The 26002-nt window shown below is 38.8% G+C and overlaps 1 protein-coding gene across 2 annotated transcripts in view; it reads left to right on the forward strand.

The window, feature by feature from the left end:
- EPHA6 (EPH receptor A6) overlaps positions 1-26002 on the forward strand; it is a 1004780-nt gene that overhangs the window by 796717 nt on the left and 182061 nt on the right. For both annotated transcript variants that reach the window (XM_089682939.1, XM_089682940.1), the window contains one exon: positions 5019-5204. In XM_089682939.1, coding sequence (XP_089539065.1) covers positions 5019-5204 — 186 coding nt within the window. The remainder of the gene's footprint in view (positions 1-5018; positions 5205-26002) is intronic.

Consider the following 26002-nt stretch of genomic DNA (forward strand, 5'->3'; position numbering starts at 1 on the left):
ACCTCTTATAGGTTTAGATTTGTTTTAATCAGGCTGTCATATGGTGCCCATCACATGGACTATGGCTCCTGTGCACCATGGGCAACATTTTCCTGCTTTTCTCAGATTATAGCACTACTGCTGTGGTTTGTTCTAAACTATAAAGTACAAACACAAGTATTGCAAAGATAGATCAGTGTTTCCCCAGTAGAAATAAGAAATTGCCCCATGAGATTTTTTTCAAATACCAATGTAATATTCTGGAAAAGGTTAGACTAGTATTTGCAGGAGATGTACACACAGATATACATTAACTTAAGCTTGGTAGTTTATATCTAAAAGGAAATAACCTTGATTTTAAAGGTATGAAGGAATATATTTGTCATTATGAAATTTTAGAAAAAGTACCTGGCAAACATTAGGAGCTTTTTCTTGCCCAATAGATTTTGTTGAATTTCAGATTTTATGTTTTACATTACTGCATAGCTTATATTTTCAGAATGCACTGGGTAAAATAATATTTATATAATCCATCTGCTTGTTTTATGGCCACAGTTTAAAATGCAAGCAGGTAAGGTAATAACATAAAGCTGAACAAAGGCAGATGTTTGCAACTTAAAGTGCCCTAGTCAAGAGAAAAGCTTGGGGGATACCATTGCTTTCCTCCTTTTAAAAATGTTTGTTGACTGGATATGTCTGACATCAATACTATTGGAATCACAGACCCAGATCAAACATGCTATAAATGAGTGTCATAAAATGTTTTCAGCATTTTTTTCTTTATACTTATTCCATGTCAATGACTGTGAAGCTAATGCATCAGCATGACAGCTAGGCATTTTATATTTTTAGAAAGAATGGTCAGCAATCCATGATTCTCTTATGGCAGGTTTTCTTTAGAGCCTATTGAAGACATGGCTTTTTAGGGGTGCGGCCACTACTGAGGATAAAACAGGGCCCATATGAGTAGTATACCCCGCATAATTGCTCCTATTTACCATTCGTGTGTATATTACACTTTTTTTAATATACTTTTTTTCATTTCCAGAGGTTTGAGCCTCTAATTACTATACCCCATTTACTAAACAAAACATAGACCTTATAGGAATGACAGGACTATCAGGAGCAGTCTCTGACATAAGTATGCATGTTCTGGTTGCCCGAGAAAATATGTTTGTCTGTGGAACAGGAAGAAGAGATTGAAAGATATTAGGTAAAACAGTAGTGAATAAAAAAGGTTTTCTAACCTGCCTGTCAGGAATAGACTTGCCAATAACGGTGGGACTCACCTGCCTTGTGGGCTGCAGTACCAGGGCTTGCCAGCGGGTGCTCTCAGCAATCAGAGACTCACCCCTGCAGTCAGCCAAAACACCTGAAGCTGATTGCAGGGGTTGTATTTAAGGAATGGCCAGACTCACAGTCAGGGCCTTGGTGTGTGTTTTTCCATGGGCCCCTGTATCTTGTAACCTGCATTCCTGTTCCTGTTTCTGCCTGACTTGTTGCCGACCCTGCCTGATCCTGACCTCTGCTGACTTCTCCTGTTTGATCCCTGGCTTGTGACCCTGACCATTCTCTCCGCCTGCTCCTCTTGTACCTACCTGCCCGATAGTTATCGACCCGGCCTGCCTGACTACGTTGTGCTCTATATGTGTATGTACCTGTGTATCTATATCAGTTTAGGTTTGGGTTTGTTTCACCTTGTTGTATGTATTTGTGTTAGCTTGGGGTTTGGTGCACTGCGTTTATATTTGTATTGTTAGTCTCAATAAATTATATTATTTACTATATCTGAAGCCTACGTTTCCCTGTGTCAGTCCACACACTTCTGGTCACACCCGCATCCCTGACACTGCCTGACCAATATTTTTCCTAAGAGCAGCCAACTAGAGCTTTCCATTGGGCAGCGTTCAACCCAGCAGACTGAGAGCATCATAGCTGAATAGAAGTACTGTAAGGGAAAAGTGTGGGTGGAAGGTGTGCCAAAAATGCAGGCAGGAGGCAAAACGCTGGTTGCCAATATTGCTTTGGAACTCCTTGCGGCTGATCTTTCAGCATTACTGACTTACCATGCCTTATTCTGCAATGTGTTTCAATGTAGTGCTTTGCTTTATCATGTCAGATCCTCCAGAACAGTGAGCCGCATAGTAGTGATCTCGAAAAATCTATGTCCAAATCTCCTGAGATGAATATTTGGAGGCAATAGGGACTTAGATCTCACACTGCAGATATACATCTTTAGGGCTGTAGTCACAGGAGAGCCTAGGCACACTCAGGAGTGCATTGCTATCTTCAGGAGAAATTCATAACACAAATGTAACTTTTCAGGGTAATTCTTAGGCACATTTAAACATGTATAAATGTTCCTTATAACACAGCATATTTTTTTCCCTATAACATAACATATCTTTACTTTTTGAGTTAAACATGCATATTACAGCCTAAGCTGGTTTTTAATTTTTTACCCTGCCTGGAGTCCTAGAATTAAAAATAAATGCCTAGTGCTTGGCTTTAACAAACAGTAAAAGAGCTTTAAAAAGAAACAAACATCACAGACCTTTTAGCTGCATTTACTATGAAGCTACTCATCCTTAAAGTGGACCTTCACAGAGAAATATAACTTTGCACTATTAAAACCCTTTCCAATCTAAAAAAAAACAATTTTTCTATATTACCTTTTTTTGTTTTTCTCCTGCTCCAGCCCACCTCCTGCCTCCATTCTTGGTTAGGTGAGAATGACATGGACCGTGCTCTTGGTGCCTCCTAGGATATGCACATCACATATCCCAGGAGACACTGGCTTCCACAGAGAGACTGGAGGAGGGCTGACATGATGCTGGAGGAAGGTGGACCTGGAAGTGCATCACATAGGGACTGGCTGCCTGAAACAGGAAGGGACAGCCAGTTCCTGATGATACCTGAGAAGAAGATGGCAATGCAAGACATTGTGTGTGACCTTGAAGTGGTGGATCACAGCAGATCAATGTTGGGTACGCTGGTTGTGAGAGTATGTTTATTGAGTCAACCCCAGCAAGGTATGAGGAGGGTTAAAAAACACACACACAACAAGGGGTGAAGTTGCTCTTAAAAAACACAATAGAGGCTCTAAATTTGGCTTTTAGCCAGTTTCTAACAGCTTACAGTACCCACTGAGTGTTAGCATTAAAAGTTTGGCAGGTTGCCATGATTCTGCTTTTTATAGAAAATAAGCCCCCATTTACACTTGAGTGTTAGCAGCTTAAAGCTCAAAGCTCCAAAATGCTTAACAAACCAAATCCCATGTTTTTAAATTGTCCCTGTTCAATTTTGAGCATTCAGGTGCCTGTACATTAATGCCTGAAGCTCCAAAAAGTACATGAACTAATTTTGAAGCTGAATGGGGTGTTTTTTTGCCTCATGAATGCATGTGAAAAAAATACATGGTATACTTGTTTTTCAAGAGCCCCGTAATCAAAGTTTATGGAGCCAAAAATGTAATCCTGCCCCAAAGAAGTTCTCACAAAGCACTACACTCATAGAAACATAAAAAATGCTCACAAAAGCCTTAAAATCACCCAATATGCACTACACTCAAGTGTAAATAGGGTCTAAGGGGACAGCTGCTGTTATTTCACTTCCTTTTTTGTTAACTAATGTGAAAGTAAATTTTGCATATTACCTTTTGTATCACTTGACCCTCCCTCTTAGATTGTAAGCTCTAAGGAGCAGGACCCTCTGATTCCTTTTGTACCAAATTGTATTGTACCTGTAATGTCTACCTTCATTTTGTAAAGTGCTGAGCAAACTGTTGGCGTTATATAAATCCTGTATAATAACAATGCCTATAACTACAGAGGGAAATAAGAGCTTATTTTGAGATGATTTTATTGCTTGATAAGAAAATGTAAATTCTTTAATGTGCATAGTCTGCAGACAGGTTCACATTAAGCCTAACATTTTCCCACAACCATTCATTTTGCTTAAGAACAGCTAACATATTTTCTTTGTTCCTAATTTTACTTTAAATTCTCAGCACTGCATTTTGTATTTTTTATGCAAAATGTAAAGCTTATATATGACACATTCTTTATTTCTATCTCAAATTAGCTCTTGATAACCGAGTAAAGGCAATCTACAGTTTCTTGTAATAACTAAGTAGAATAACATACTATTAGTGCAGATTTTATTGATAGATCATTGTACTTTCAACAATTGCTTGTTAGATATCTATTGATTTCATTCTAGAAATAGCAATAAATCTGGGTTTATTTTTACTCATTTTGCAGCAAATTTTTTTCCTGTAAATATGTTCACAGGCTTCCAGCAATTTACAACAGGTATTAAAGAATCTTTTATGTCAAATGCACGAAGTACTGTATTTTGTATTATGATTATGATTTGTATTGTAGAATAGAAAACTTCACAAAAATATATTATTTCACTTCTTGCCCCATTACACTTGATTTATCAGGCTTAGAGACAATGGAAATTTTGCAATTCATATTACTCAATAGTTTGGTTGGGAACTGCTATGTCAGTATTTTGTGATGCTTTTATTATTATTTTACCTTTAAATATGCACTATGATTACACAAATTAGCTAAATGATTCAAATTACTTATTAAACTAAGTTTAGATAACTTGGATGCAACAATTATTGGAAGGGATGATAGGGCTTGGTATATATTATTTAAATATATACAATATATTGAAAAAAAATGATAGTCTATGTTTTCAAATAACATATTTTCCCATCTGTTTAATCAGTTATTACACTGCTTAAACAGGCCATTTTTTCAGTTTTCTGTGGTGGACCCTGCATTATGTACCTCCCTTATTAGCTTTAAACTTTTTGGGAAATTGGCATTTTCTGATTTTTCTGAACTTTCCCACTTTGAGGATCCTAATATCTTCCCATGCCACCATAGCAGAGACATTGTGGAGATACGGCAATACATGACAAAATTAAATTTCATAGTTCTTCCTTATTTACGTCCTCTCTTCCTTCCTCTCATGATACATCGCGATGTTCTCTTTATATTAAAACCAAACTATCTTTTTAGGGGAATTCGGAGAGGTATGCAGTGGAAGATTGAAGACTCCTGCAAAGAAGGAAATCCCAGTGGCCATTAAAACTTTAAAAGGAGGTTACATGGACAGGCAGCGCAGAGATTTTCTCCGAGAAGCAAGTATCATGGGACAGTTTGATCATCCAAATATCATCCGACTCGAAGGTGTTGTTACAAAAAGTAAGTACTCCTGTGTTTTTGTTGTGCAAGTAGACAAGACACTTGTTTTACACAGTGCAGCTATGATCAATCCCTAACTTTAAAAAAACACATATGTAATATTTCAAATTTCTATTAAGTTTATATTGGAGCCACAAATATACTAATATACAGTAAATACTGTGTAAGATGTTTGTAAAGCTAAACACAGTGAAACATGGTTGCAGTTTTACAAATACACATTTTTTGTGTATCATATATATCATCTTCATGTGCAGTCGGGTCCATAAATATTGGGACATCGACACAATTCTAACATTTTTGGCTCTATACACCACCACAATGGATTTGAAATGAAATGATCAAGATGTACTTTAACTGCAGACCGTCAGCTTTAATGGGAGGGTATTTACATCCAAATCAGGTGAATGGTGTATGAATTACAACAGTTTGCATATGTGCCTCCCACTTGTTAAGGGACCAAAAGTAATGGGGCTTCTCAGCTGTTCCATGGCCAGGTGTGTGTTATTCCCTCATTATCCCAATTACAATGAGCAGATAAAAGGTCCAGAGTTAATTTCAAGTGTGCTATTTGCATTTGGAATCTGTTGCTGTCAACTCTCAAGACGAGATCCAAAGAGCTGTCACTATCAGTGAAGCAAGCCATCATTAGGCTGAAAAAACAAAACAAACCCATCAGAGAGATAGCAAAAACATTAGGCGTGGCCAAAACCACTGTTTGGAACATTCTTAAAAAGAAGGAACGCACTGGTGAGCTCAGCAACACCAAAAGACCCGGAAGACCACAGAAAACAACTTTGGTGGATGACCGAAGAATTCTTTCCCTGGTGAAGAAAACACCCTTCACAACAGTTGGCCAGATAAAGAACACTCTCCAGGAGGTAGGTGTATGTGTGTCAAAGTCAACAATCAAGAGAAGACTTTACGAGAGTGAATACAGAGGGTTCACCACAAGATGTAAACCATTGGTGAGCCTCAAAAACAGGAAGGCCAGATTAGAGTTTGCCAAACGATATCTAAAAAAGCCTTCACAGTTCTGGAACAACATCCTATGGACAGATGAGACCAAGATCAACTTGAGTGATGGGAAGAGAAGAGTATGTAGAAGGAAAGGAACTGCTCATGATCCTAAGCATACCACCTCATCAGTGAAGCATGGTGGTGGTAGTGTCATGGCGTGGGCATGTATGGCTGCCAATGGAACTGGTTCTCTTGTATTTATTGATGATGTGACTGCTGACAAAAGCAGCAGGATGAATTCTGAAGTGTTTTGGGCAATATTATCTGCTCATATTCAGCCAAATGCTTCAGAACTCATTGGACGCCGCTTCATAGTACAGATGGACAATGACCCAAAGCAGACTGCAAAAGCAACCAAAGAGTTTTTTAAGGGAAAGAAGTGGAATGTTATGCAATGGCCAAGGCTGACCTGAATCCGATTGAGCATGCATTTCACTTGCTGAAGACAAAACTGAAGGGAAAATGCCCCAAGAACAAGCAGGAACTGGAGACAGTTGCAGTAGAGGCCTGGCAGAGCATCACCAGGGATGAAACCCAGCGTCTGGTGATGTCTATGCGTTCCAGACTTCAGGCTGTAATTGACTACAAAGGATTTGCAACCAAGTAAAAAGTGAAGCTTTGATTTATGATTAATATTCTGTCCCATTACTTTTGGTCCTTTAACAAGTGGGAGGCACATATGCAAATTGTTGTAATTCCTACACCGTTCACCTGATTTGGATGTAAATACCCTCAAATTAAAGCTGACAGTCTGCAGTTAAAGCACATCTTGTTCGTTTCATTTCAAATCCATTGTGATGGTGTACAGAGCCAAAAATGTTAGAATTGTGTCGATGTCCCAATATTTTTGGACCTGACTGTGGTCTAAATTTGTGTCACTCTTGTAGGGAGTAAAGGAGAGCTGAACCAGGTTTAATCTAGATCTCTGGCTTACCCTCTGTTCAGTTGTTTAAAGCTGGCCTTACAGTTTTGGACGTTTTTTGATTAAGCTGGGTGGAAACTTTTTGGTTGAACCGAAAAGCATCCAATCAGATGAAGTCACTGTTTGGGTATTCTGACAGCTGCCAACACCTGCTGTCAGGATACGACAGCTTAAAGTGCAAATTTCCACCTGTGCTGTTTAGAATGGACAGAGAAATCTTGATTTTTTTTTTGTAATAAGAAAAAATATCTATCATTGTATGGCCAACTTAAATGTTCCATCCCCTCTAAAATCAGTCCTAGTAGTACTTTATCCTCAGAGGACACTACCATCACTCAGCTGACATCAACCGGGGGGCATTACTAGATGCTGGGAGGAGTCATCAGGGTTTAGGAAACAGGAGTGTCCGGTATTGGACATTGCTAAATTATCTGTCCTCACAACTCCTCCCATGAGCTGAGCATTTAAAGAGACAGCAGAAAACCTGATATCACAGGAAATGTAAAAAACAGTTATCCCTGAAACTACAGAAGTTATTGGAAAATGTTCTACCGGTATCACTAGAGACTTGCAAGGTTGCCATTTAGTGTGGTTTTATACAATACATGTGCCAATACCTGAGCTTTAAAAGGCAACTGTGATAAAACAAATTTCCTGGGTGCCATGCTGTAGCCTCTGTGCTGCTAGCTTTTTTGGGAGCAATACTGTAACCTGTATCAAAGATGAATATGTCCTTTTTTATAATAAATTATATCTTGATGCTAATACTTTGGAACAATGGAGCTAGAAGCTCGGAGTGCAGAAGGCATAGAGAAAGATTCTCTACTTCAGGTCCACTCTGCATTTTGATCTTCAACACTGAAATGACTCAAAGCTGCACTCAAAAGATATGATACTAAGGGTCCAATGCTGGAACTAGAAGCCTCCTAGGTGTCATCTAGGTATGAGAATCTTAGCATATTCTTAGAGTACGTCTATTTAAATCTTTGAAGGCCTCTAATAATATAGTTGAATCAAACAATTCAGAGAAAAATGGAACAAAGTGCAGCATATGATATAATTGCATTTATTTTATATGCTTTTATGTGTAAATGTGCCTTGTTTGAATAGATTTAAATACATCAATGCCATCCTTAAAAGATGAGCCTTGCTCGTACAGTGTGCTCAGTGCCAGTATTGATGCATGATGCTGTATTAGCAATGAGGAAATATGTAAAAGCTGCAGTAACCTTCCCCTCCTTTGACTAAGCATCTCTACTTCCTTTATAACTGCCTCTATGGCAGGCTCTCACTTGTCTTGCAGCTAATGAGACCCTAAAACAATTTTACTATGCATTTAACTGCTCTCTTGACCAAAATCATCTTTTAATTACCTTTGAAAGAGCAACCTTTTCCCCTAGTCTGGTCTGAGATATGTGCAAAGCCCTTCTGATTACATTTTACTGCACTAATTGCAGCAATTGCCATGCTGTCTCAGTGCAGACATGCATTATCTATCTATCTGTCAATCTATAGTCTTTCTTTTTATCTGTATATGATAGTCATTCTTTTGTCAGCATTTTTAAATTATTGCTAAAAGTTCAGTTGTTTTTTATACATTGAGACCAGTCTTCCCAGCTCAATTAAAATATGCACACTTCATCAAATTTGGCCATACACACGTATAGCCAAATCAAGATGAGCTCTGAGATTGTATAATGAATATACCCATAGCCAGATATCGTGATCCTGTCACCAAATTTTCCACTGCTTCCAAACTATGAAGGTTACTGTTAAATTGAGTGTAAATATAACCTTGCCAATAGCAGTCCCATGCATGACTTTATTATTTCATTATTTTTGAAATTGTATTCTAAAAAGAAAATGTGTTTAATGCATATTAAAGCAACTTATACATGTTACATTAACCTATAACAGTACTGCTATTATCCACAAATTCCATTTTGGACCTCAAGCCTAAGTGGCTGTGCCATATTGGGGTCTGATACCTGAAATTTTGGCAGGATCATTTAATTTGCTTTGGGGCCAAAAGGACACCATCATTCAATAGCATGTCATCTACTCTGCAGCCTCTTGACAAATGCATTCGCTTCTGGCTCTTTGTGAGTGTACTTTATCTTAATAAACTTTATTAATGTTATTGCACAAGGTTGATGAGCCCTGTTCTCTCTTTACCAGAGTCATTTCATATCTATGATAGTCTTAGAAAGTAATACCAGGCACCAAGTGAAAGCAATCAGTAAACTACTAATGCTAACCTTCAAAAAGATCATACAAGTTAAAGTCCTCTGAATACCAATGAAAACAGTTTTCACAGGGTCACTTGGAATCTACTTCCTGAAGATTTCTCTCTGCCTCCTGTATTACCATTATAACTTACTAAGCAGGTTTAAAAAGAATTAGTGGCTAAGAATTTTTTTTTAGTTTTGTCTTTTTTATTTCTTTACATTAGACTTTCTATATAAAAAAAGAGACTCCATTAGGTGTGGTTTGGAATAGCTCTCCTGCATCATAAGTAGGTGTTCTCAGATCACCGGATTTCCTACAAAGGAGATGGTTGGTGCATTCTATTACAGCAATACCAGCAAAGAAAAATTAAGTACTGACTGTATCTCAAAGATAAATTTAAGCTTCTGACTAGGATGTACTTTTAATACAGATACATTCTGGCTTAGTTTCATGCTGGATTTTATTTGTGCCTCTCCTTTTGATAATTTATCTTTTTGTAAAGCTTTTTGGATCATTTTTATTCCTTTAAACTGTGGTTGCAGGTTTCCAGGTATGATTCATAAAAGTTGAAAGAAATATCATAGGCCATACTTGTCTTACATTTATTTGAGCTTTAGAAACAGGTAAAATTTCTCTATTTATTTCAAGTATGTGTCATAGTTCTAAAACTTTCTTGAGCTTCCCAAAACTTTTTGATGGAAACAATGGATAACTAAGTTACAAGGAGTCGAACACCAAAAAAGTTGTTGGAACGTTTGACAATTTGAAATCGGATAAAAATCCAACTTTGTTGCAAACGTTAAAATAATGGGGAAGGGATAAAACATTTCTGGCAGGTTTTTATTGTAGTCTGTGTATTACATGGGGGGGGGGTTCCCCTGTCTGTCTCATGGGGTGCCACTGGAACAGGAAGTAAGAACTCCACAATGAAAACATCTTTAGCAATAGAAAGTTGGCAGAAGTTCTAACACTTTCTTAGATCAATAAAACAATTTGTATAGCTGTTTGTTTCTCCATTGGAAAGATTTTTCAATATTTTCTAAACCTGCCAGGGGACAGAAATTACAGCAAAATATGTATGCAGACAGCAATAAAAACCTGAGACATGTTATACCCCTTCCTTACTTCACAAGGGAAACTCGAAAAAATTAGAATATTGTTCAAAAGTTCAGTTATTTCAGTAATGCAACTTAAAAGGTGAAACTAATATATGAGATAGACTCATTACATGCAAAGCAAGATAGTTCAAGCCGCGATTTGTCATAATTGTGATGATTATGGCTTACAGCTCATGAAAACCCCAAATCCACAATCTCAGAAAATTAGAATATTGTAAAAAGGTGCAATATTCTAGGCTCAAGGTGTCCCACTATAATCAGCTAATTAAGCCATAACACCTGCAAAGGGTTCCTGAGCCTTTAAATGGTCTCTCAGTCTGGTTCAGTTAGATTCACAATCATGGGAAAGACTGCTGACCTTACAGTTGTGCAGAAAACCATCATTGACACCCTCCATAAGGAGGGAAAGCCTCAAAAGGTAATTGCAAAAGAAGTTGGATGTTCCCAAAGTGCTGTATCAAAGCACATTAATAGAAAGTTCTGTGGAAGGGAAAAGTGTGGAAGAAAAAGGTGTACAAGCAGCAGGGATGACCGCAGCCTGGAGAGGATTGTCAGGAAAAAGCCATTCAAAAGTGTTGGGGACTTTCACAATGAGTGGACTGAGGCTGGAGTCAGTTCATCAAGAGCCACCACACACAGACAGATCCTGGACATGGGCTTCAAATGTCGTATTCCTCCTGTCAAGCCGCTCCTGAACAACAAACAACGTCAGAAGCATCTTACCTGGGCTAAAGCAAAACAGACCTGGTCTGTTGCTCAGTGGTCCAAAGTCCTCTTTTCTGATGAGAGCAACTTTTGCATCTCATTTGGAAACCAAGGACCCAGAGTATGGAGGAAGTATGGAGAGGCACACACTGCAAGATGCTTGAAGTCCAGTGTGAAGTTTCCACAGTCTGTGTATATTTGGGGAGCCATGTCATCTGCTGGTGTTGGTCCACTGTGCTTCATTAAGTCCAGGGTCAACACAGCCGTCTACAAGGAGATTTTGGAGCACTTCATGCTTCCTTCCACAGACGAGCTTTATGGGGATGCTGACTTCATTTTCCAGAAGGACTTGGCACCTGCCCACACTGCCAAAAGCACCAAAACCTGGTTCAATGACCGTGGGATTACTGTGCTTGATTGGCCAGCAAACTCGCTTGACCTGAACCCCATAGAGAATCTATGGGGCATTGCCAAAAGAAAGATGAGAGACATGAGACGGAACAATGCAGAAGAGCTGAAGACCGCTATTGAAGCATCCTGGTCTTCCATAACACCTCAGCAGTGCCACAGGCTGATAGCTTCCATGCCACGCCACATTGAGGGAGTAATTGCTGCAAACCAAGTACTGAGTACATATGCATGCTTATACTTTTCAGAGGTCCGATATTGTTCTATGTACAATCCTTGTTTTATTGATTGCATGTAATATTCTAATTTTCTGAGATTGTGGATTTGGGGTTTTCATGAGCTGTAAGCCATAATCATCACAATGATGACAAATCACGGCTTGAACTATCTTGCTTTGCATGTAATGAGTCTATCTCATATATTAGTTTCACCTTTTAAGTTGCATTACTGAAAGAAATAAATTTTTGCACGATATTCTAATTTTTCAAGTTTCACCTGTATTCAGATCTTAGAACAATAAATTGTGGCTCGCATTGGACCTTAATTGGATCCTACAGGTGTGTTTACTGTTACTGTTTACCCATGCAAAATGGAAAGAAAGTACAAATTCTCTTCAGAATTCTATACAATAATTTATTCATTACCCATTCTTCCCCCATTGGGGGCTCTGTCCCATGAATCTATCAGCAGGCAGCATAGTTATATTTTAAAAACTCATGGTTTAGCACATCAGACCCATATTTGAGGGGAAGGAGTAGGTCAAGGCCACGGTGGTAGGTTTTACAGGGGATGAATTATTGCATAAGAATCACCCTCTATATTTCTGCCTGTGTCAACCAATTTTTCTGTTGTAGCTTTAAGGTTTAAATGAAAAATAGAACCAAAGCTATTTTGGCCCTACTTCTCCTATGGAACACAGGAGTGCACTTCATTCTGCACTCCTGTGACCCATATCCAACGAACAGTGGGCTTAAGCCCACTGTTAGCTGAAGTCACTCAGCCTGGCCAGGGTCTAGAAAAATTCTGATTTTAAAGTCAGGATCCACCCATATGCCTATCAGCAAGCCACTGAGAACCTGAGCCAGCCACTCCCACCCCCTCCACAGCCTGGTGCTCAAGTGAGCGCTGGGGGAGCAGATCAGAGAGCCAGTGACTGTCAGTCACCTGCTCTCTGCAGACTGAATACAGAGAGCTGAGTGATCCGCGGTCTTTGATTGCTCAGTTCTCAGTGTAGAGCCAGCGGGGGACAGATGCAACTGGGATTGGTGCTGCAACCATCTAGGTAACTATGACTTTATTTTTTCCATTCCCAAACTTCACTTTTAAGTACAGCCTGTCAACACTGGAAGGGTCGTGGAAGAAATCGGGTTTCATGGAATTGTAAAAGAATTAGACCTACTAGCATTGATATGCAGAGGAGGGGAACTCATATCTCAGACACAAAGCCATGTTGACCTCAGAGACAGTAAATGGTTTCACTTCAAGATGGTTGTTGTTTTTCTATAATTGCAATGGAATTTTATTAGGGAAACAGTTTAAATACAGTATGAATAGAACTTCTTGAAAGTCTTCTTTAGAGCCATTGTCAGTGAGCTTTTGTTTTGAACTACTGTACTTCTTTCCCCAGATAGGTCTGTGGGAATACAAATTCAGCTGAAGCAGTGCAAATGCAGGTCACCTGTAACTTTAAAGGATTCTAGATTATCTCAAATTGATGTCAAAAGCACACAGCTTTTGTGCATCAAAGCCTGTAGACCAAGGCCCTTAAAGACACTCTATCAAAAAAAAAACAAGTAACTCCAATTCTGTTGGCCTATCATATGATGGATTACCTTACTGGTCAAGAGGAATTTCCAGGGAATAGTAAGGGGAAGGCAGGCTGAGGCACTGTGATCAGACCCAGACTATCTGGTTCTTTGCCAACCTTTTTGCCTCAGCATTTGACAGTAACGCCAATGTTTTGTATGCTGATTCAGGTGTGTCTCTGTTATCACTTACAGGTATGAAAAAAGCCTCATCTATGTGCCATGTGACATTGCATAGAAATATTTTATTTCATTATGTAAAATAACAGTAAAATAGCAAGATCGAAAAAGACCAAAGCCCATCAAGTGCTATTTACTCTGATACCAATATAGTTCTAAAATGTTTACCGCTGCTTCAGCAGATAACAAAAAACCCCATTGAAGAAAATGACAATTTATGCTCAAGATAGAAGAATCTAAATTCCCTCTTCTATTTATCAATTGCAGCCAGATAATCCACTGAGAAATCCTACTGATGATAGCAAGATGCCATATTTTTTATAAAGGCGTACATATCTAAATTTTCACACAGCCTAAATTAAATAAACACTCACAAAGCTTTAATGTTGTTTTCAGTGAATACTAAAATGTTGGCAATCCCAGCATTGCAGAGCGAGATGAGTTTTCCTGTTGTTTGTACTGGCTGCCATTGGTGACATTTACTTTTAGCAAAAGTTCAAATGTTTTTGCGCCTAACAAAAACATTCTAACTTTTAGGATTCAGTATGCATTCTATCATTTATTTTCCCCTGCAGACTCATTACTCTGAGGATCAACACTAGTAAGTCTGCAGAGGGCAGCACCAGAGAAACGGTGAATATTGTAACAAAAGATGCATTTGTAGTTTAAATACTTCTAGGCGGTTGAATTAAAAACTATTAACCATCACCTGGGCTTTGATCTGACTATTCTTCTCCGCCTTCACTGATTTTACCTGGAAATGTTGTGAGTAGGAATGAGCAAAATCAAGAGCTTTACTTTCCAGAAAGTCTGGCACAAATTGTGTTGTTTTGCTATTTTGTCTTGGAGTCAGTGGAGAGGACAAGATAATGATATTTTTGGTGTTTTAAGGGGTGCAATAAGCTAGACATGGCTCCTGAAGGTAATAGAAGCTTCTTACAACTATCCACACTTCTCAGCTCCCTGTCTGTACCTGCGAAGTGTGGAGTAATAAAGGTGGTGATAGAGCAGACATGCTGAGTACTTGCTTATTTTACCCGTGGAGGAGGAGAGGAGAGAGTTGGTATTGATACAGCACTTTTGGAGGAACAGCCGGTTACCAGTAGCAACACTGCATACTGGGATAGTCCCAAAAGCGCAAACGACCATCCTAGAGATAGGTGGTCACGGGATGACGGTGAGTGTCAGTCCATGTGGGGCACCAGTCTGAGCACAGTAGAGAACCTATTATTGTACACGGTGTTCACAATCAAGAATTTAGCACTTTGCACTTTGTTTTCACTATTGGGACTGAATTATTAATATCAGTATCAATTTTGTTTTCCATATATTGTCATATTTTGCACTTTTTATGCGCGGTCCATATGGTATTCACATTGCTCTACCATATTCTACTGAAACGCATCTGTGATGCACATGCATTGCAATGCAATACATGGTAATACATGACTATGTATTTTCGGTCCATTCAGAATGAAATTAGCTTCCTTAACGCAATGTGTTAACTAAATCTTTACACATCCTTTGCTGGAATTGTTATCTTCTGTTTGGAGAGAGTTCATTACACATATTTCCCATTAATCATTGAAGTCACTCTCTTACACCTGTATCCAGTGGAGTCAATCTTTTTGTACTGCTGACCAGAATTAACTGCCTTGTGCTGGTGGGGCTTTAAAGTGTTACTAAACCCAGGACTCTGCATTCACTATATCTGGTCTCCCACAGTACACAGAACATGGAAATGTAATAATTTTAGTAAATATAAACTGCTAAATACCCTTTCTCATCAGCAGTTAGAGCAGTCTTGTGATTTCTATCAGTGTCCAGCCCACCACTAGGTAAAACTTGTAGGAAGAGTTTTCTTTCTGCTCTAAGAGGATGCAAAACCCCTGACCTCTGTCTGGACAGTGCTGATTGGCCCTGTGCTTATCACCTGCACTCTCCCAAGAAAAAAAAAAACCTCTCTAGCAATACACACCAAACTGAGCATGTGCAGAAGGGTTATGGGTTCAGTCTGTATCAGATGGTCATTTCAACAAGAGGAGAGGCAGAGAAGAAAGTATCAAACAGCCTTTTTACACAATGCAGAGGATTTACCCCTTAAGTTCCACAATGATTATAACAAACATGCTTTACTGCATATACAGATTGATTTTACTGATGTTCTTTTTTCATTATTAAAATAACAAACCTGTCATATGTACCTGCTCTGTGTAATGGTTTTGCACATAGTAGCCCCAAACCTCTTCTTCTCGGGTCCATCACAGGCACTCTTGGCTCCCCCCCCCTGCTGAGTGCCCCCATAGAAAGCTGCTTGCTATGGAGGCACTCTTGTGTGCTCGCTTCTGAACCAGCTTTGTGTGTTCCCTGTTCCCTCTGTGATTGACAGCAGAAGGAGCCAATAGCTCCCATTGCTGTGTCTGAACCAATTAGAATGGAACGAGCTGAGAGAGCCTGTGCTCATGTGGACATCGCTGGAAAGGGGATCAGGCTCAACTAAGTACAAGAGGGGACTGCGGGGGGAGCTGCATACTGAAGGTTTATTGCTTTCATGTATAAAATGCATGAAGGTAAAAAAAACCTTCAGCCTTTATAACCACTTTAAAAAGAACATGCCGGCTACATAAAAAAATGCATTACTGGGAAGCCTTTCTCTGTTTAGAAAGGAATATTTTATACTTGGTTCTCCTATGATGTCACTATTTTACATAGTTAAAAGTGGGCACCTTGTACTACCCTTTCTTTGGCATGACTTTTAGTTTGTAAAGTTTAAAAAGCTTGACAGGTTCACTTAAATGGGTTCTTATTTTCAGGATGTGAATAATTTAACTCGTTTTGTCCCGGAGAAGCTTGGGCTTGTTGTTGCGGAGAATGAGACTGATTGATTGACATCTCTCAAGGGCAAAATACTATTTTAGTTATACCATTTCCAAAATGTGACAGAAAAGAAATTAATATATGAGCCCAATAGTTAAGCTGAGAATGATGAATGTGACAAGGTGTAAGGAAGAAAAATTACTAGCGTCGTTTATATTGAATTCAAATATTACAATAACACAGAAAAAGCAAGGTTTTATTGAATAAAGCAAGCCAGTGTGATTTTAGTGATGTAAAAATTAAAGCCGCCATCATGTATAGTGGAAGGACTCGTCATGTGATAAATGTACATGTCACTTGGATTCCAATAAGTATGGATGGACTCATCTGTTGCACAGCGGCTGCACAATTATCACCAGCACATTGCAGGCAGACGAGCTATGGAGGGGCTTACAAGATTTATTATTTAGAATGACTCTCAGTATTCCAGTCTTGCTCCTTACTCAGAGGAAGGCAGCTGAAAATAATGTCAGTGCATGCTGTGCCAACTTCATGTCACAATACAGATCCCTTCATTGTGTTAGGCTGCCATACATATTCACTTGTCAAAAGCTGAAATGTTCTCAGTGGCTTAAAGGGAATTTGTGACAAAGCTAAATACCAGTCTCAGAAACCTCTGATGGAAGCTGCCGCCGTTGGACTCACAGACTGCATACTAGTTTTGTAATAAGGTGCTAGGTAGTGGAGTAAAGACACAGAAATCTCCCTGTAATAGAGAAAAGATATTACAGCAGTGATGTGGCCAGGAAACAGACCAGGCACAGAGCTTGGCAACTTTGTGGAATAAAATTTTTGTATATATATATATGTGCGCTGCTCAAAATGCTTTAAAAGAAAACCTGCGCTTTGCTCGTGCAAATAAACAGTCAAATAAACAGGTTTGATTTAAATTGTTTATTGAGGCAAAAAAAAAAAAAGCAAAAAAAAAAACCTCTTGATCTGCTAGAAATGCACTTAGTTTCTACGCCTTATTTAGGGCAAACAGCACACTGCATTTTTATGATGTCAGCCCTGACCAGTATCTTTTGCTAAACTACTCAACCACTCTCATTCTCAGATCTCTACAACATAAGGGCTAATCATTCTGTAGTTATTGTTATTATTATTATACAGGATTTATATAGCGCCAACAGTTTACTCAGCGCTTTACAATGTAACAGGAGACAATACAGCAACAATGCAGTTCAATACAAGAGGGTTAGGAGTGCCCTGCTCCTTGGAGCTTATAATCTAAGTTCAAGATTACTACTAGGAGGGCTTTTTGAGATACCACAGGACAGCTCTGAATTTCTGGCACGATCAATGTTTTTTTTTTTTGCTGCACTCATCAAATACAATAAAATTCTTTCAATGGAACATTAAACAGACCAAGAAGAAGCAACTAAGTTCGTTGCTAGGATTTATATTCATTTAAAGTGATTGTAAATCCTCAACCTTGTAAAATAACTCATTCAGTTTATAATAGAAATGAAAGGTAAAACATTTGTGTATACCTATAAAGACCATTATAAATACCTTATTTCCCTTTTTAATAAGTGAAATAGGAAAGCTGAGTGTGAACTACTAGGGAGAAAGAGGAATAAAATATACTGTTTCACTTAAAGAACCGTGTTGCATGAGACAACAACAAATTAGAGAGCAGGTAAAGTCTCTTAATATGTTTCAGGTGTCACTCCTGATCACAAAGTACATTGACAGTTACACTTCAGTACAATTAATGGAACAATTGCAGCTGACCATTTTCTAGTAGGGCAGACAACACTAGTGGAGTCCATACACAACACAATATATGCCCAACATTTTGATCCCACTTAAAGTGGTATTAAACCGAAAAACAAACATTTATTATATACAGTCATGGCCAAAAAATATTGGCACCCCCGCATTTCTGTGAGATAATGCACCACTTCGCCTAGAAAATTGTTGCTATTACAAATGTTTAGGCATTCTCATGTTTATTTCTTATGTTTTATTGGTATGACACAAAAAGTAGAAAAACAAAAAGCCAAATCTGACACATTCCACACAAAACTCCAAAAATGGACTGGACAAAATTATTGGCACCCTCAATTTAATATTTGTTAACGCCCCTTAGAATAAATAACTAAAATCATTTGCTTCCTGTAACCAACCATCAATGAGTTTCTTACACATCTCTACTGGAGTTTTAAACCACTTTTCTTTTGCTCAGAGCTTTCGATCAGAGCTACCACTTTTAAAATGTAAGAAAAGCAACAATAGCTCCACACCAGTGGTTACAGATTTCAGGAAGGATTGGGGGATGCTCTGCTACATGAGAGTAGCCTCACCAGTACTAATCACCTTATTTGAGTGAACAAATCTATTGCAATAATTGGATAATCAAAACAGGGGATCGAGTACTCTGATTGCTTTTAAACCACTTTGCAGAATTGCTGCCTTTTATGTGTTTGAGCTGGGACATTACTCGTTCTGTGAACTGTCCAAGTTCAATGGCACTAATATGACTTGCAGTGAAGATACATAACTTCAGTTGCTCTGGAAGTAGTATGCAACATTGAAGGCCGAGTCAAAGAGTGACATCTTTCACTGGAAGCTTCTGAGACAAGTGTTTTAAATTCATTACAGACTTTGCATGCCTGTGTCCCTTGTATCAGGATATTAGTAGATGTCATTATACCAGGTACTTTCCCTAATATACCAAAGACCCACTTTTACTATGTTTTGTGCAGTGGAAGAGTCAGAAGGGCCAGGGGAAAAAAGGGGTACTAAGACAAAAAGTGGGCTGTTATCAAACTAGGAAGTTATTGAACCAGCCTTTCGCAACCTTTTCAACACAGAGGAAACCATGAAATAACTTTCCAGAATCAGGGAACCCCTGCTAAAAATGACTAGATCTACAAAAAGATATGTCAGTGTGATGGTCAGTGGGAAGGATGCTCCTTACACTTGTGGACATTGGGAAGAATTACCCCTTTATAGATAGCTAAAAAGATCAATGGTGTCAGTGGGAACTTATCTGAGAGGCAGAAATTGCTCATTGCTCCAGGAACCCCTAGCAACCTGTGGAGGAACCCTAGGGTTCCATGGCACCATGGTTGAGAAACCCTGTATTAAACTATTACATTTTAATTTTCTGTTGTAATCATTTTAGAATCCAAAAGGTAAGTAGAGTAATGAAAATGGATGTTGCGGTTAGTTTAAGTGAGGATCAGCTTCCCTGGGAAAAAAAGCTTCCAAACAGCAGGTCACCAAGGACTCTGCAGTATCCACAGATGTGCCTGTTGTCTTCCTACACTATGTGAGTGGCCAATAATGAGCCCCCTCCTTTTTACTAATAAACAAAGGTCTTTTGATATTACACTCAAAGGCGCTGTTTCTACTTTTGTTTTTCATTGGTGTGTGCATATAGAGCATGCTTTTACTCTATTAGGACCACCTGCCTTAGTGGACTATTATCTGCCTAATTGGACTATCATCCCTTACCCTTCTTCCTTCATGGATTTTATACATGGACTTTTAGCTTTTACATGTCAGTGTCATTGACCTTTCCCTATTTGGCTCATACTGTGTTGTTTTTTTACTTTCCTAAAAGTCTGACATGTAGTTGATTTTATTTTCAAAAGGTTGCAAACAGAACAAAACAGAAAATAAATTCTGGCCATCAAGGCACTACCAATATACTGTAGGACAGATTCTTCTCTGAGACATTATGGCTTCCAGTCACCAACAAAAAGAAGCATTTTGCAAACCTTTTATTTCTCTACCAGAGCAATTTCCTTATGTAGCTCTCTCTCAGGTAGCTCTCCTGAGTCCCAGGCCAGAGCACCCTATTGCTGCAGTGCTGCTGGTCAAAAGTGGGAAGCAAAACCCGGCCTGGATTCCACACTGCCGAAGTGGCACAGAAAACGTGAACTAGATTCCACCTTAGTTTCCCACAAACACTATATTGCCAAAAGTACTGGGACATCTGTCTTTGCATGCACATGAACTTTAATGGCATCCCAGTCTTAGTCCGTAGGGTTCAATATTGAGTTTGCCCACCCCTTGCAGCTATAACAGCTTCAACTCTTCTGGGAAGGCTGTCCACAAGGTTTAGGAGTGTGTCTATGGGAATGTTTGACCAGATGCGCATTTGTGAGGTTCATCCCAAAGGTGTTCTATTGGGCTGAGGTCAGGACTCTGCGCAGGCCAGTCAAATTCCTCCACCCCAAACCTGCTCATCCATGTCTTTATGGATCTTGCTTTGTGCACTGGTGGTCAGTCATGTTGGAACAGGAAGGGGCCATCCCTAAACTGTTCCCACAAAGTTGGGAGCATAAAATTGTCCAAAATGTCTTGGTATGCTGATGCCTTAAGAGTTCCCTTCACTGGAACTAAGGGGCCAAGCCCAATCCCTGAAAAACAGCCCCACACCATAATCCCCCCTCCACCAAACTTTATACTTTTCACAATGCAGTCAGGCAAGTACTGTTCTCCTGGCAACCGCCAAACCCAGACATGTCCATCGGATTGCCAGACAGAGAAACGTGATTCGTCACTCCAGAGAACACGTCTCCACTGCTCTAGAGTCTAGTGGTAGTGTACTTTACACCACTGCATCCAACGCTTTGCATTGCACTTGGTGATGTAAGGCTTGGATGCAGCTGCTTGGCCATGGAAACCCTTTCCATGAAGCTCTCTAGGCACTGTTGTGCTAATCTGAAGGCCACACAAAGTTTGAAGGTCTTTAGCTACTGACTCTGCAGACAGTTGGTGACTTCTGTGCACTGTGCACTTCAGCATGTGCTGACCCCACTCTGTCATTTTATGTGGCCTATCACTTTGTGGCTGAGTTGCTGTTGTTCCCAGTTGCTTCCACTTTGTTATAATACCACTAACAGTTGACCGTGGAATATTTAGTAGCAATGAAATTACATGGATGGACTTATTGCACAGGTGGCAACCTATCACGGTACCACGCTTCAATTCACTGAGCTCCTGAGAGCGACCCATTCTTTCACAAATATTTGGCAAAGCAGTCTGCATGCCTAGATGCTTGATTTTATACACCTGTGACCATGGAGGTGATTGGAACACCTGAATCCAATGATTTGGAGGGGTGTCCCAATACTTTTGGCAATGCTAGTATGAAAGCATGCAAGGTGAAATATATGGTATATCTTTCAACCCTCAACCACCATATCTTTCATTATGTCTCGCATGGTAAAAAAAATTAGGTTTTGTTTATTTCTCTGGGATATCGGGGTAAATTGTTAGAAGCAAAAATCTCTGGGCTCTTCCCTGTTGATAATGCTTTAGTTGGCGTATCGAGCTATTATTTTAAAAGAAGACACTCAATCCATTTATTGGAAATGAGCAGTCTGCGTGCTGATGAGGTTCATCAAAGCTTGCTTGCTTGACCCTAGATGCAGCTTAAAAGATGAAGTCTAGTCAAATAGATAAATACCTATATAGAGACTTTTTTAACTGCAAAATACTTTATCTGTCCATCCAGTCCTAAGATATACACAGTCCTACCAGGCAGTAGAGCAAAGTTGGTGAGCTGACTTTACTTTACTGCAATTATACAACACAGCTTTGATGTCTCCCTATGCCCAGCCTGCCGTATTGGGCAGTAAATGAGCAGCAGCAGATAATATTCATCTGTTCACTCTGCTCTCCATCTTGCAGAATGCTAACTGCCTGCTGATATGCTTCACTGATTGCTCTACTTGTGCTGTCTCTCTCTTTTCCAGTCTGAGAGCTGTTTTATGGAGGATTAGAAGAGGCTGACATCAAATATCACCATTGCTGACCTCCTTCTGATAGTGCTAGGTGTCTAACTGGTAACACACTGGCTTACTGACTTAGCCAGTTGTAAATGTAGGTACAAAAAGGTACACATGTGGTGGGCCAGTAAGTACTAAGACAATAAAAGTATTGTTCTTTCTTACACCTTTCCAACACTTTTCCATGTTCCCTTGTACCCTATGCACACGAGGGTAGTTCTGCAACCAGTCCTGCAGTGCTATCAATCAATGGGGAGATTCTGATATGCAATAGAAGATGGTGAACAAAACAGAGCTATTGTAGAATCAAGTAAACTTATATTTAAACAGCTGTTGAGTAAAAAAACAAAACAATCCCCTCTAGGTGACCAATGTACACTGCAAGGATGTTACCAAACTGTTTATTTATGTTCTCTGCAAATTGGTTCTCATTGCAAAGGTCTGGTTCATTAAAATTACCTGGTGCACTCGGTGTTCTGATGAGAAAAGTTGTAGTGTCTGTATCCCTTTAGAAGTATTTAACCCTTAGGGAATTTCTCACCATAATGAAATCTTTGTTGCGGAGGATGCCCAAAATCTGACTTGTACCTTAGTACAAACTTCTGGGAAAATCAGTGAGCCAATCACACAAGCAGGAAATTCCATTTTTGGAGGTGTTCTGTATGCTAAAGGTGAAAAAAAACACTCCATGGTTGCCCTATTGCATGTTATTTTACAGAAAATTACAGTTCTGCAGACTGAAACAGAAATGTAATTTATAGTACCATTCAATCATATAATGTCTTGTGTAGTGATATGGCATTTGTAGCAATTTTATATGCTATATTATTTTTTTATTTAATATATTTTTTCCTATTTATAGTTACCTTTTTAAATGTTTTAGACATTTTTTTTTTTACATTTATGTGTGTTTAGTATTGTACCTGAAGTTCAGCTTTAAGCTAACATGTAAATCAAAGTCACCACTGGGAGTGTGAAGGGCTGGTTGTAGATGCCTGCAGCTTGTGTTATATCTCCCCTGATATCAGGGATTTCTACACAAACTCATATCGGATTGAGACAAGGGGGCTGATACTGAAAATGTAGTAAAATGCTTTGCATTTACTATAATAAGGCCAGCATTGCCAATTTACTGCTGGATCATATCATGTGGAATCACCTTTAAAGACATGCTAGCTCTGAAAAACAAATGGTTCCAATAAAATAAGATAAAATGAAATAAAACATTTTAGTTTGAGCAGATTGTTGACTTGCTATGAAATAATGTGTGTGATTATTGGGCTGCCGATAATGTAGAGGGGAGGAAGGGGAAGGTAGAGGGTGAGCAGTGCAGACAGATGCTGCACTAGTGCTACTTATCTCATAGGGGAATAAAACGTATTTTCTGATGTGTCCTATCAGTTTTCTTCCCAAACATTGTCAACTAATAGATGTCTGCCTCACCCATTGACATAATATTGTCAGCTGATATGGCTGAAAGGAGTGCCATTTGACTTGATAGGGACAGACAGTCTAAGATCAACTTTATGGTATTTCCATAGCTGAAACCAATGCAGCCACCATTTGCATCAAGTAAAAAGATAGGTGCTTGACAGCATGTGCCATGCTCTCCAGCAGCATTTTGGAATCATATTCAGTTGCTTGGGTTTTTTTGTACTATACTGTTCCTGTAGATGAATAACCTTTACTTCTCATTTATGTCATTTCCATACTGAACATGTCTTCCTACCCAATCTTCTTTTTTCCCTGCACTGTGTCAGCAGACAGAATAGAACTTATAAGATTAGCATTCCCAAAACGCCTACAAGACACATTAATGTTCAGACACTGGAGCTGCTGAAATAGTTTGTGCCCTATATAGCTTCAGTTGTCTCTCCTCAGGTTTTATGTCAGTAGGCGTGTAAAGTATGTGACTGCAGCTCATGATACCAATCTGCAGGAGAAAGTAATAGAAATAGGAAGAAATCCCTCTCCAATACATAGCCATTATGGTTTCAAGGTGCATAAAGGATAACTATCAACCTCTAGATATTGGGTCAGGTTTACTAAAGGCAAATAGACTGTGCACTTTGCAAGTGCAGTTGCACTAATTTCCCAGGAGCTTAGTAAATGTGGTAAAGCTTTACTTTTTAAAGAATACCCAATGAGATGTAAGGAAAGTTTAACCCCTTTCACGCCTAAGGGTAAAACAAATCTTAATGCCTAAGCACAATTTTGCAACGTTGACATGTGTTAGTAAAACCGTACATATCATCACAACTACTTTGTACATCCAGGTGAATTATACCTTGTTTTTTCAGAACAAATTGGGCTTTCAATTGGTTGTAAATGGTAATGGATATCTCCTGATTTGTTTCATTATCAAAGGAAAACTGGCCCAAAATGGTGAAAAAAAGAATTTTTTTCATCTAGCTATGTGTTTCTTGTTACTACCATAACCTTCCACCAAAGAACAACCCAAAATAAATTTTTCAGCTCTTGACGATCGCAGCGATATCATATATGTGTATGTTATTTGTTGTTTATACCTGTAATACAGCCCGGAAACAATAGTGCACATTTTGTTTTTTGTTTACCTAAAACACACTGACACTAACTGACACTAATACTATTAAAAAATCCTGACCTTTTGACCTTGACCCTTGACCCTGGCCTTGACCCAAACACTTACCCTGACACTGAACTAGATCAAACCTTGATCTAGGTATTTTTTCTTTATTTTGTATTTTATTTAATATTTCTTTATCTTTTTTTTTTTTAACATACATTTTTTCCCCTCTAAGCCAGGCGTTAGACAGATACAATGTATCTCTCTCATCCATTCATAGAAAGAGAAAAAAAAACAAGGGGACCGGGCTGTACAGTGATTGATCACTGTGATAGCCAATCAGAGGCATGTGACCCAGAATTGGGAATCCCGGGTCCCTATTGTTAGAACGGGACCCAGGGCTCTCAGTGACTTCCCGGTCTTTGTGCTGAGGGCACGCTGTTTGGCGCGCTCCCAGCACAAAGACAGGTACACAAATATTCAATAAATCACTTGGTAACTTATAACCTAAAATAACTCTTAAAGTGGATCCCAACTTTTAAGCTCAAGAAAAAGTCACACTTTCACCCTTGAAAGCAAATACTATTAATAAAACCTTTTCTTCACCTCAACTCAATAAAACAATCAAACCAAAAATTTAATTAAAATCCCCCAAAAATCTAGTCCCAAAAAATATGTATATTTCAGTCCACCAAAATATCACAATCCTGTGTGTCCAACTTCAATATTTCCCGCATTCCGGACCCAGTGATAACTCGAAAAAATAAAACTAAAATATTGTATTACCTTCAAATACATGTATATATCTTTTAAACAAATAAGTATATACTATATCTGTGCAAAAAATTATATGTGCAAAAATATATCGACATCAATAGATTCAACTGTGAGTAACACATGAATCATGCAAAATCACTCTGTGTACACTCCAATAAACTAATATAAAGTGATAAATTGTGTACACTCAAAAACAAAACAAAAAAAAAACCAAAAGATATAAATTTAAATGAATAAATCCAAATAAAATTTATAAATTAAACAATTAAAGTGAACACTCTGTGACCACCTCTAAATGGCAAGAATGCATACAATTACCCTCATGGAGTAATATTCCCCTGCTGGAGGCAGAACAATAACAAAGGCAAGAGATCCCACTTTACACAAGATTTTTTGGGTTCAGCCTGTAGGCGGATTGAGGAATCTCCTGCTAAGGCTTTTGTACTCTGGCAGCCAATA

This window comes from Staurois parvus, unplaced genomic scaffold (assembly GCF_062004578.1).
Source record: "Staurois parvus isolate SC_StPar_1 unplaced genomic scaffold, SC_StPar_1.0 ptg000299l, whole genome shotgun sequence".
NCBI classification, from domain to species: domain Eukaryota; kingdom Metazoa; phylum Chordata; class Amphibia; order Anura; family Ranidae; genus Staurois; species Staurois parvus.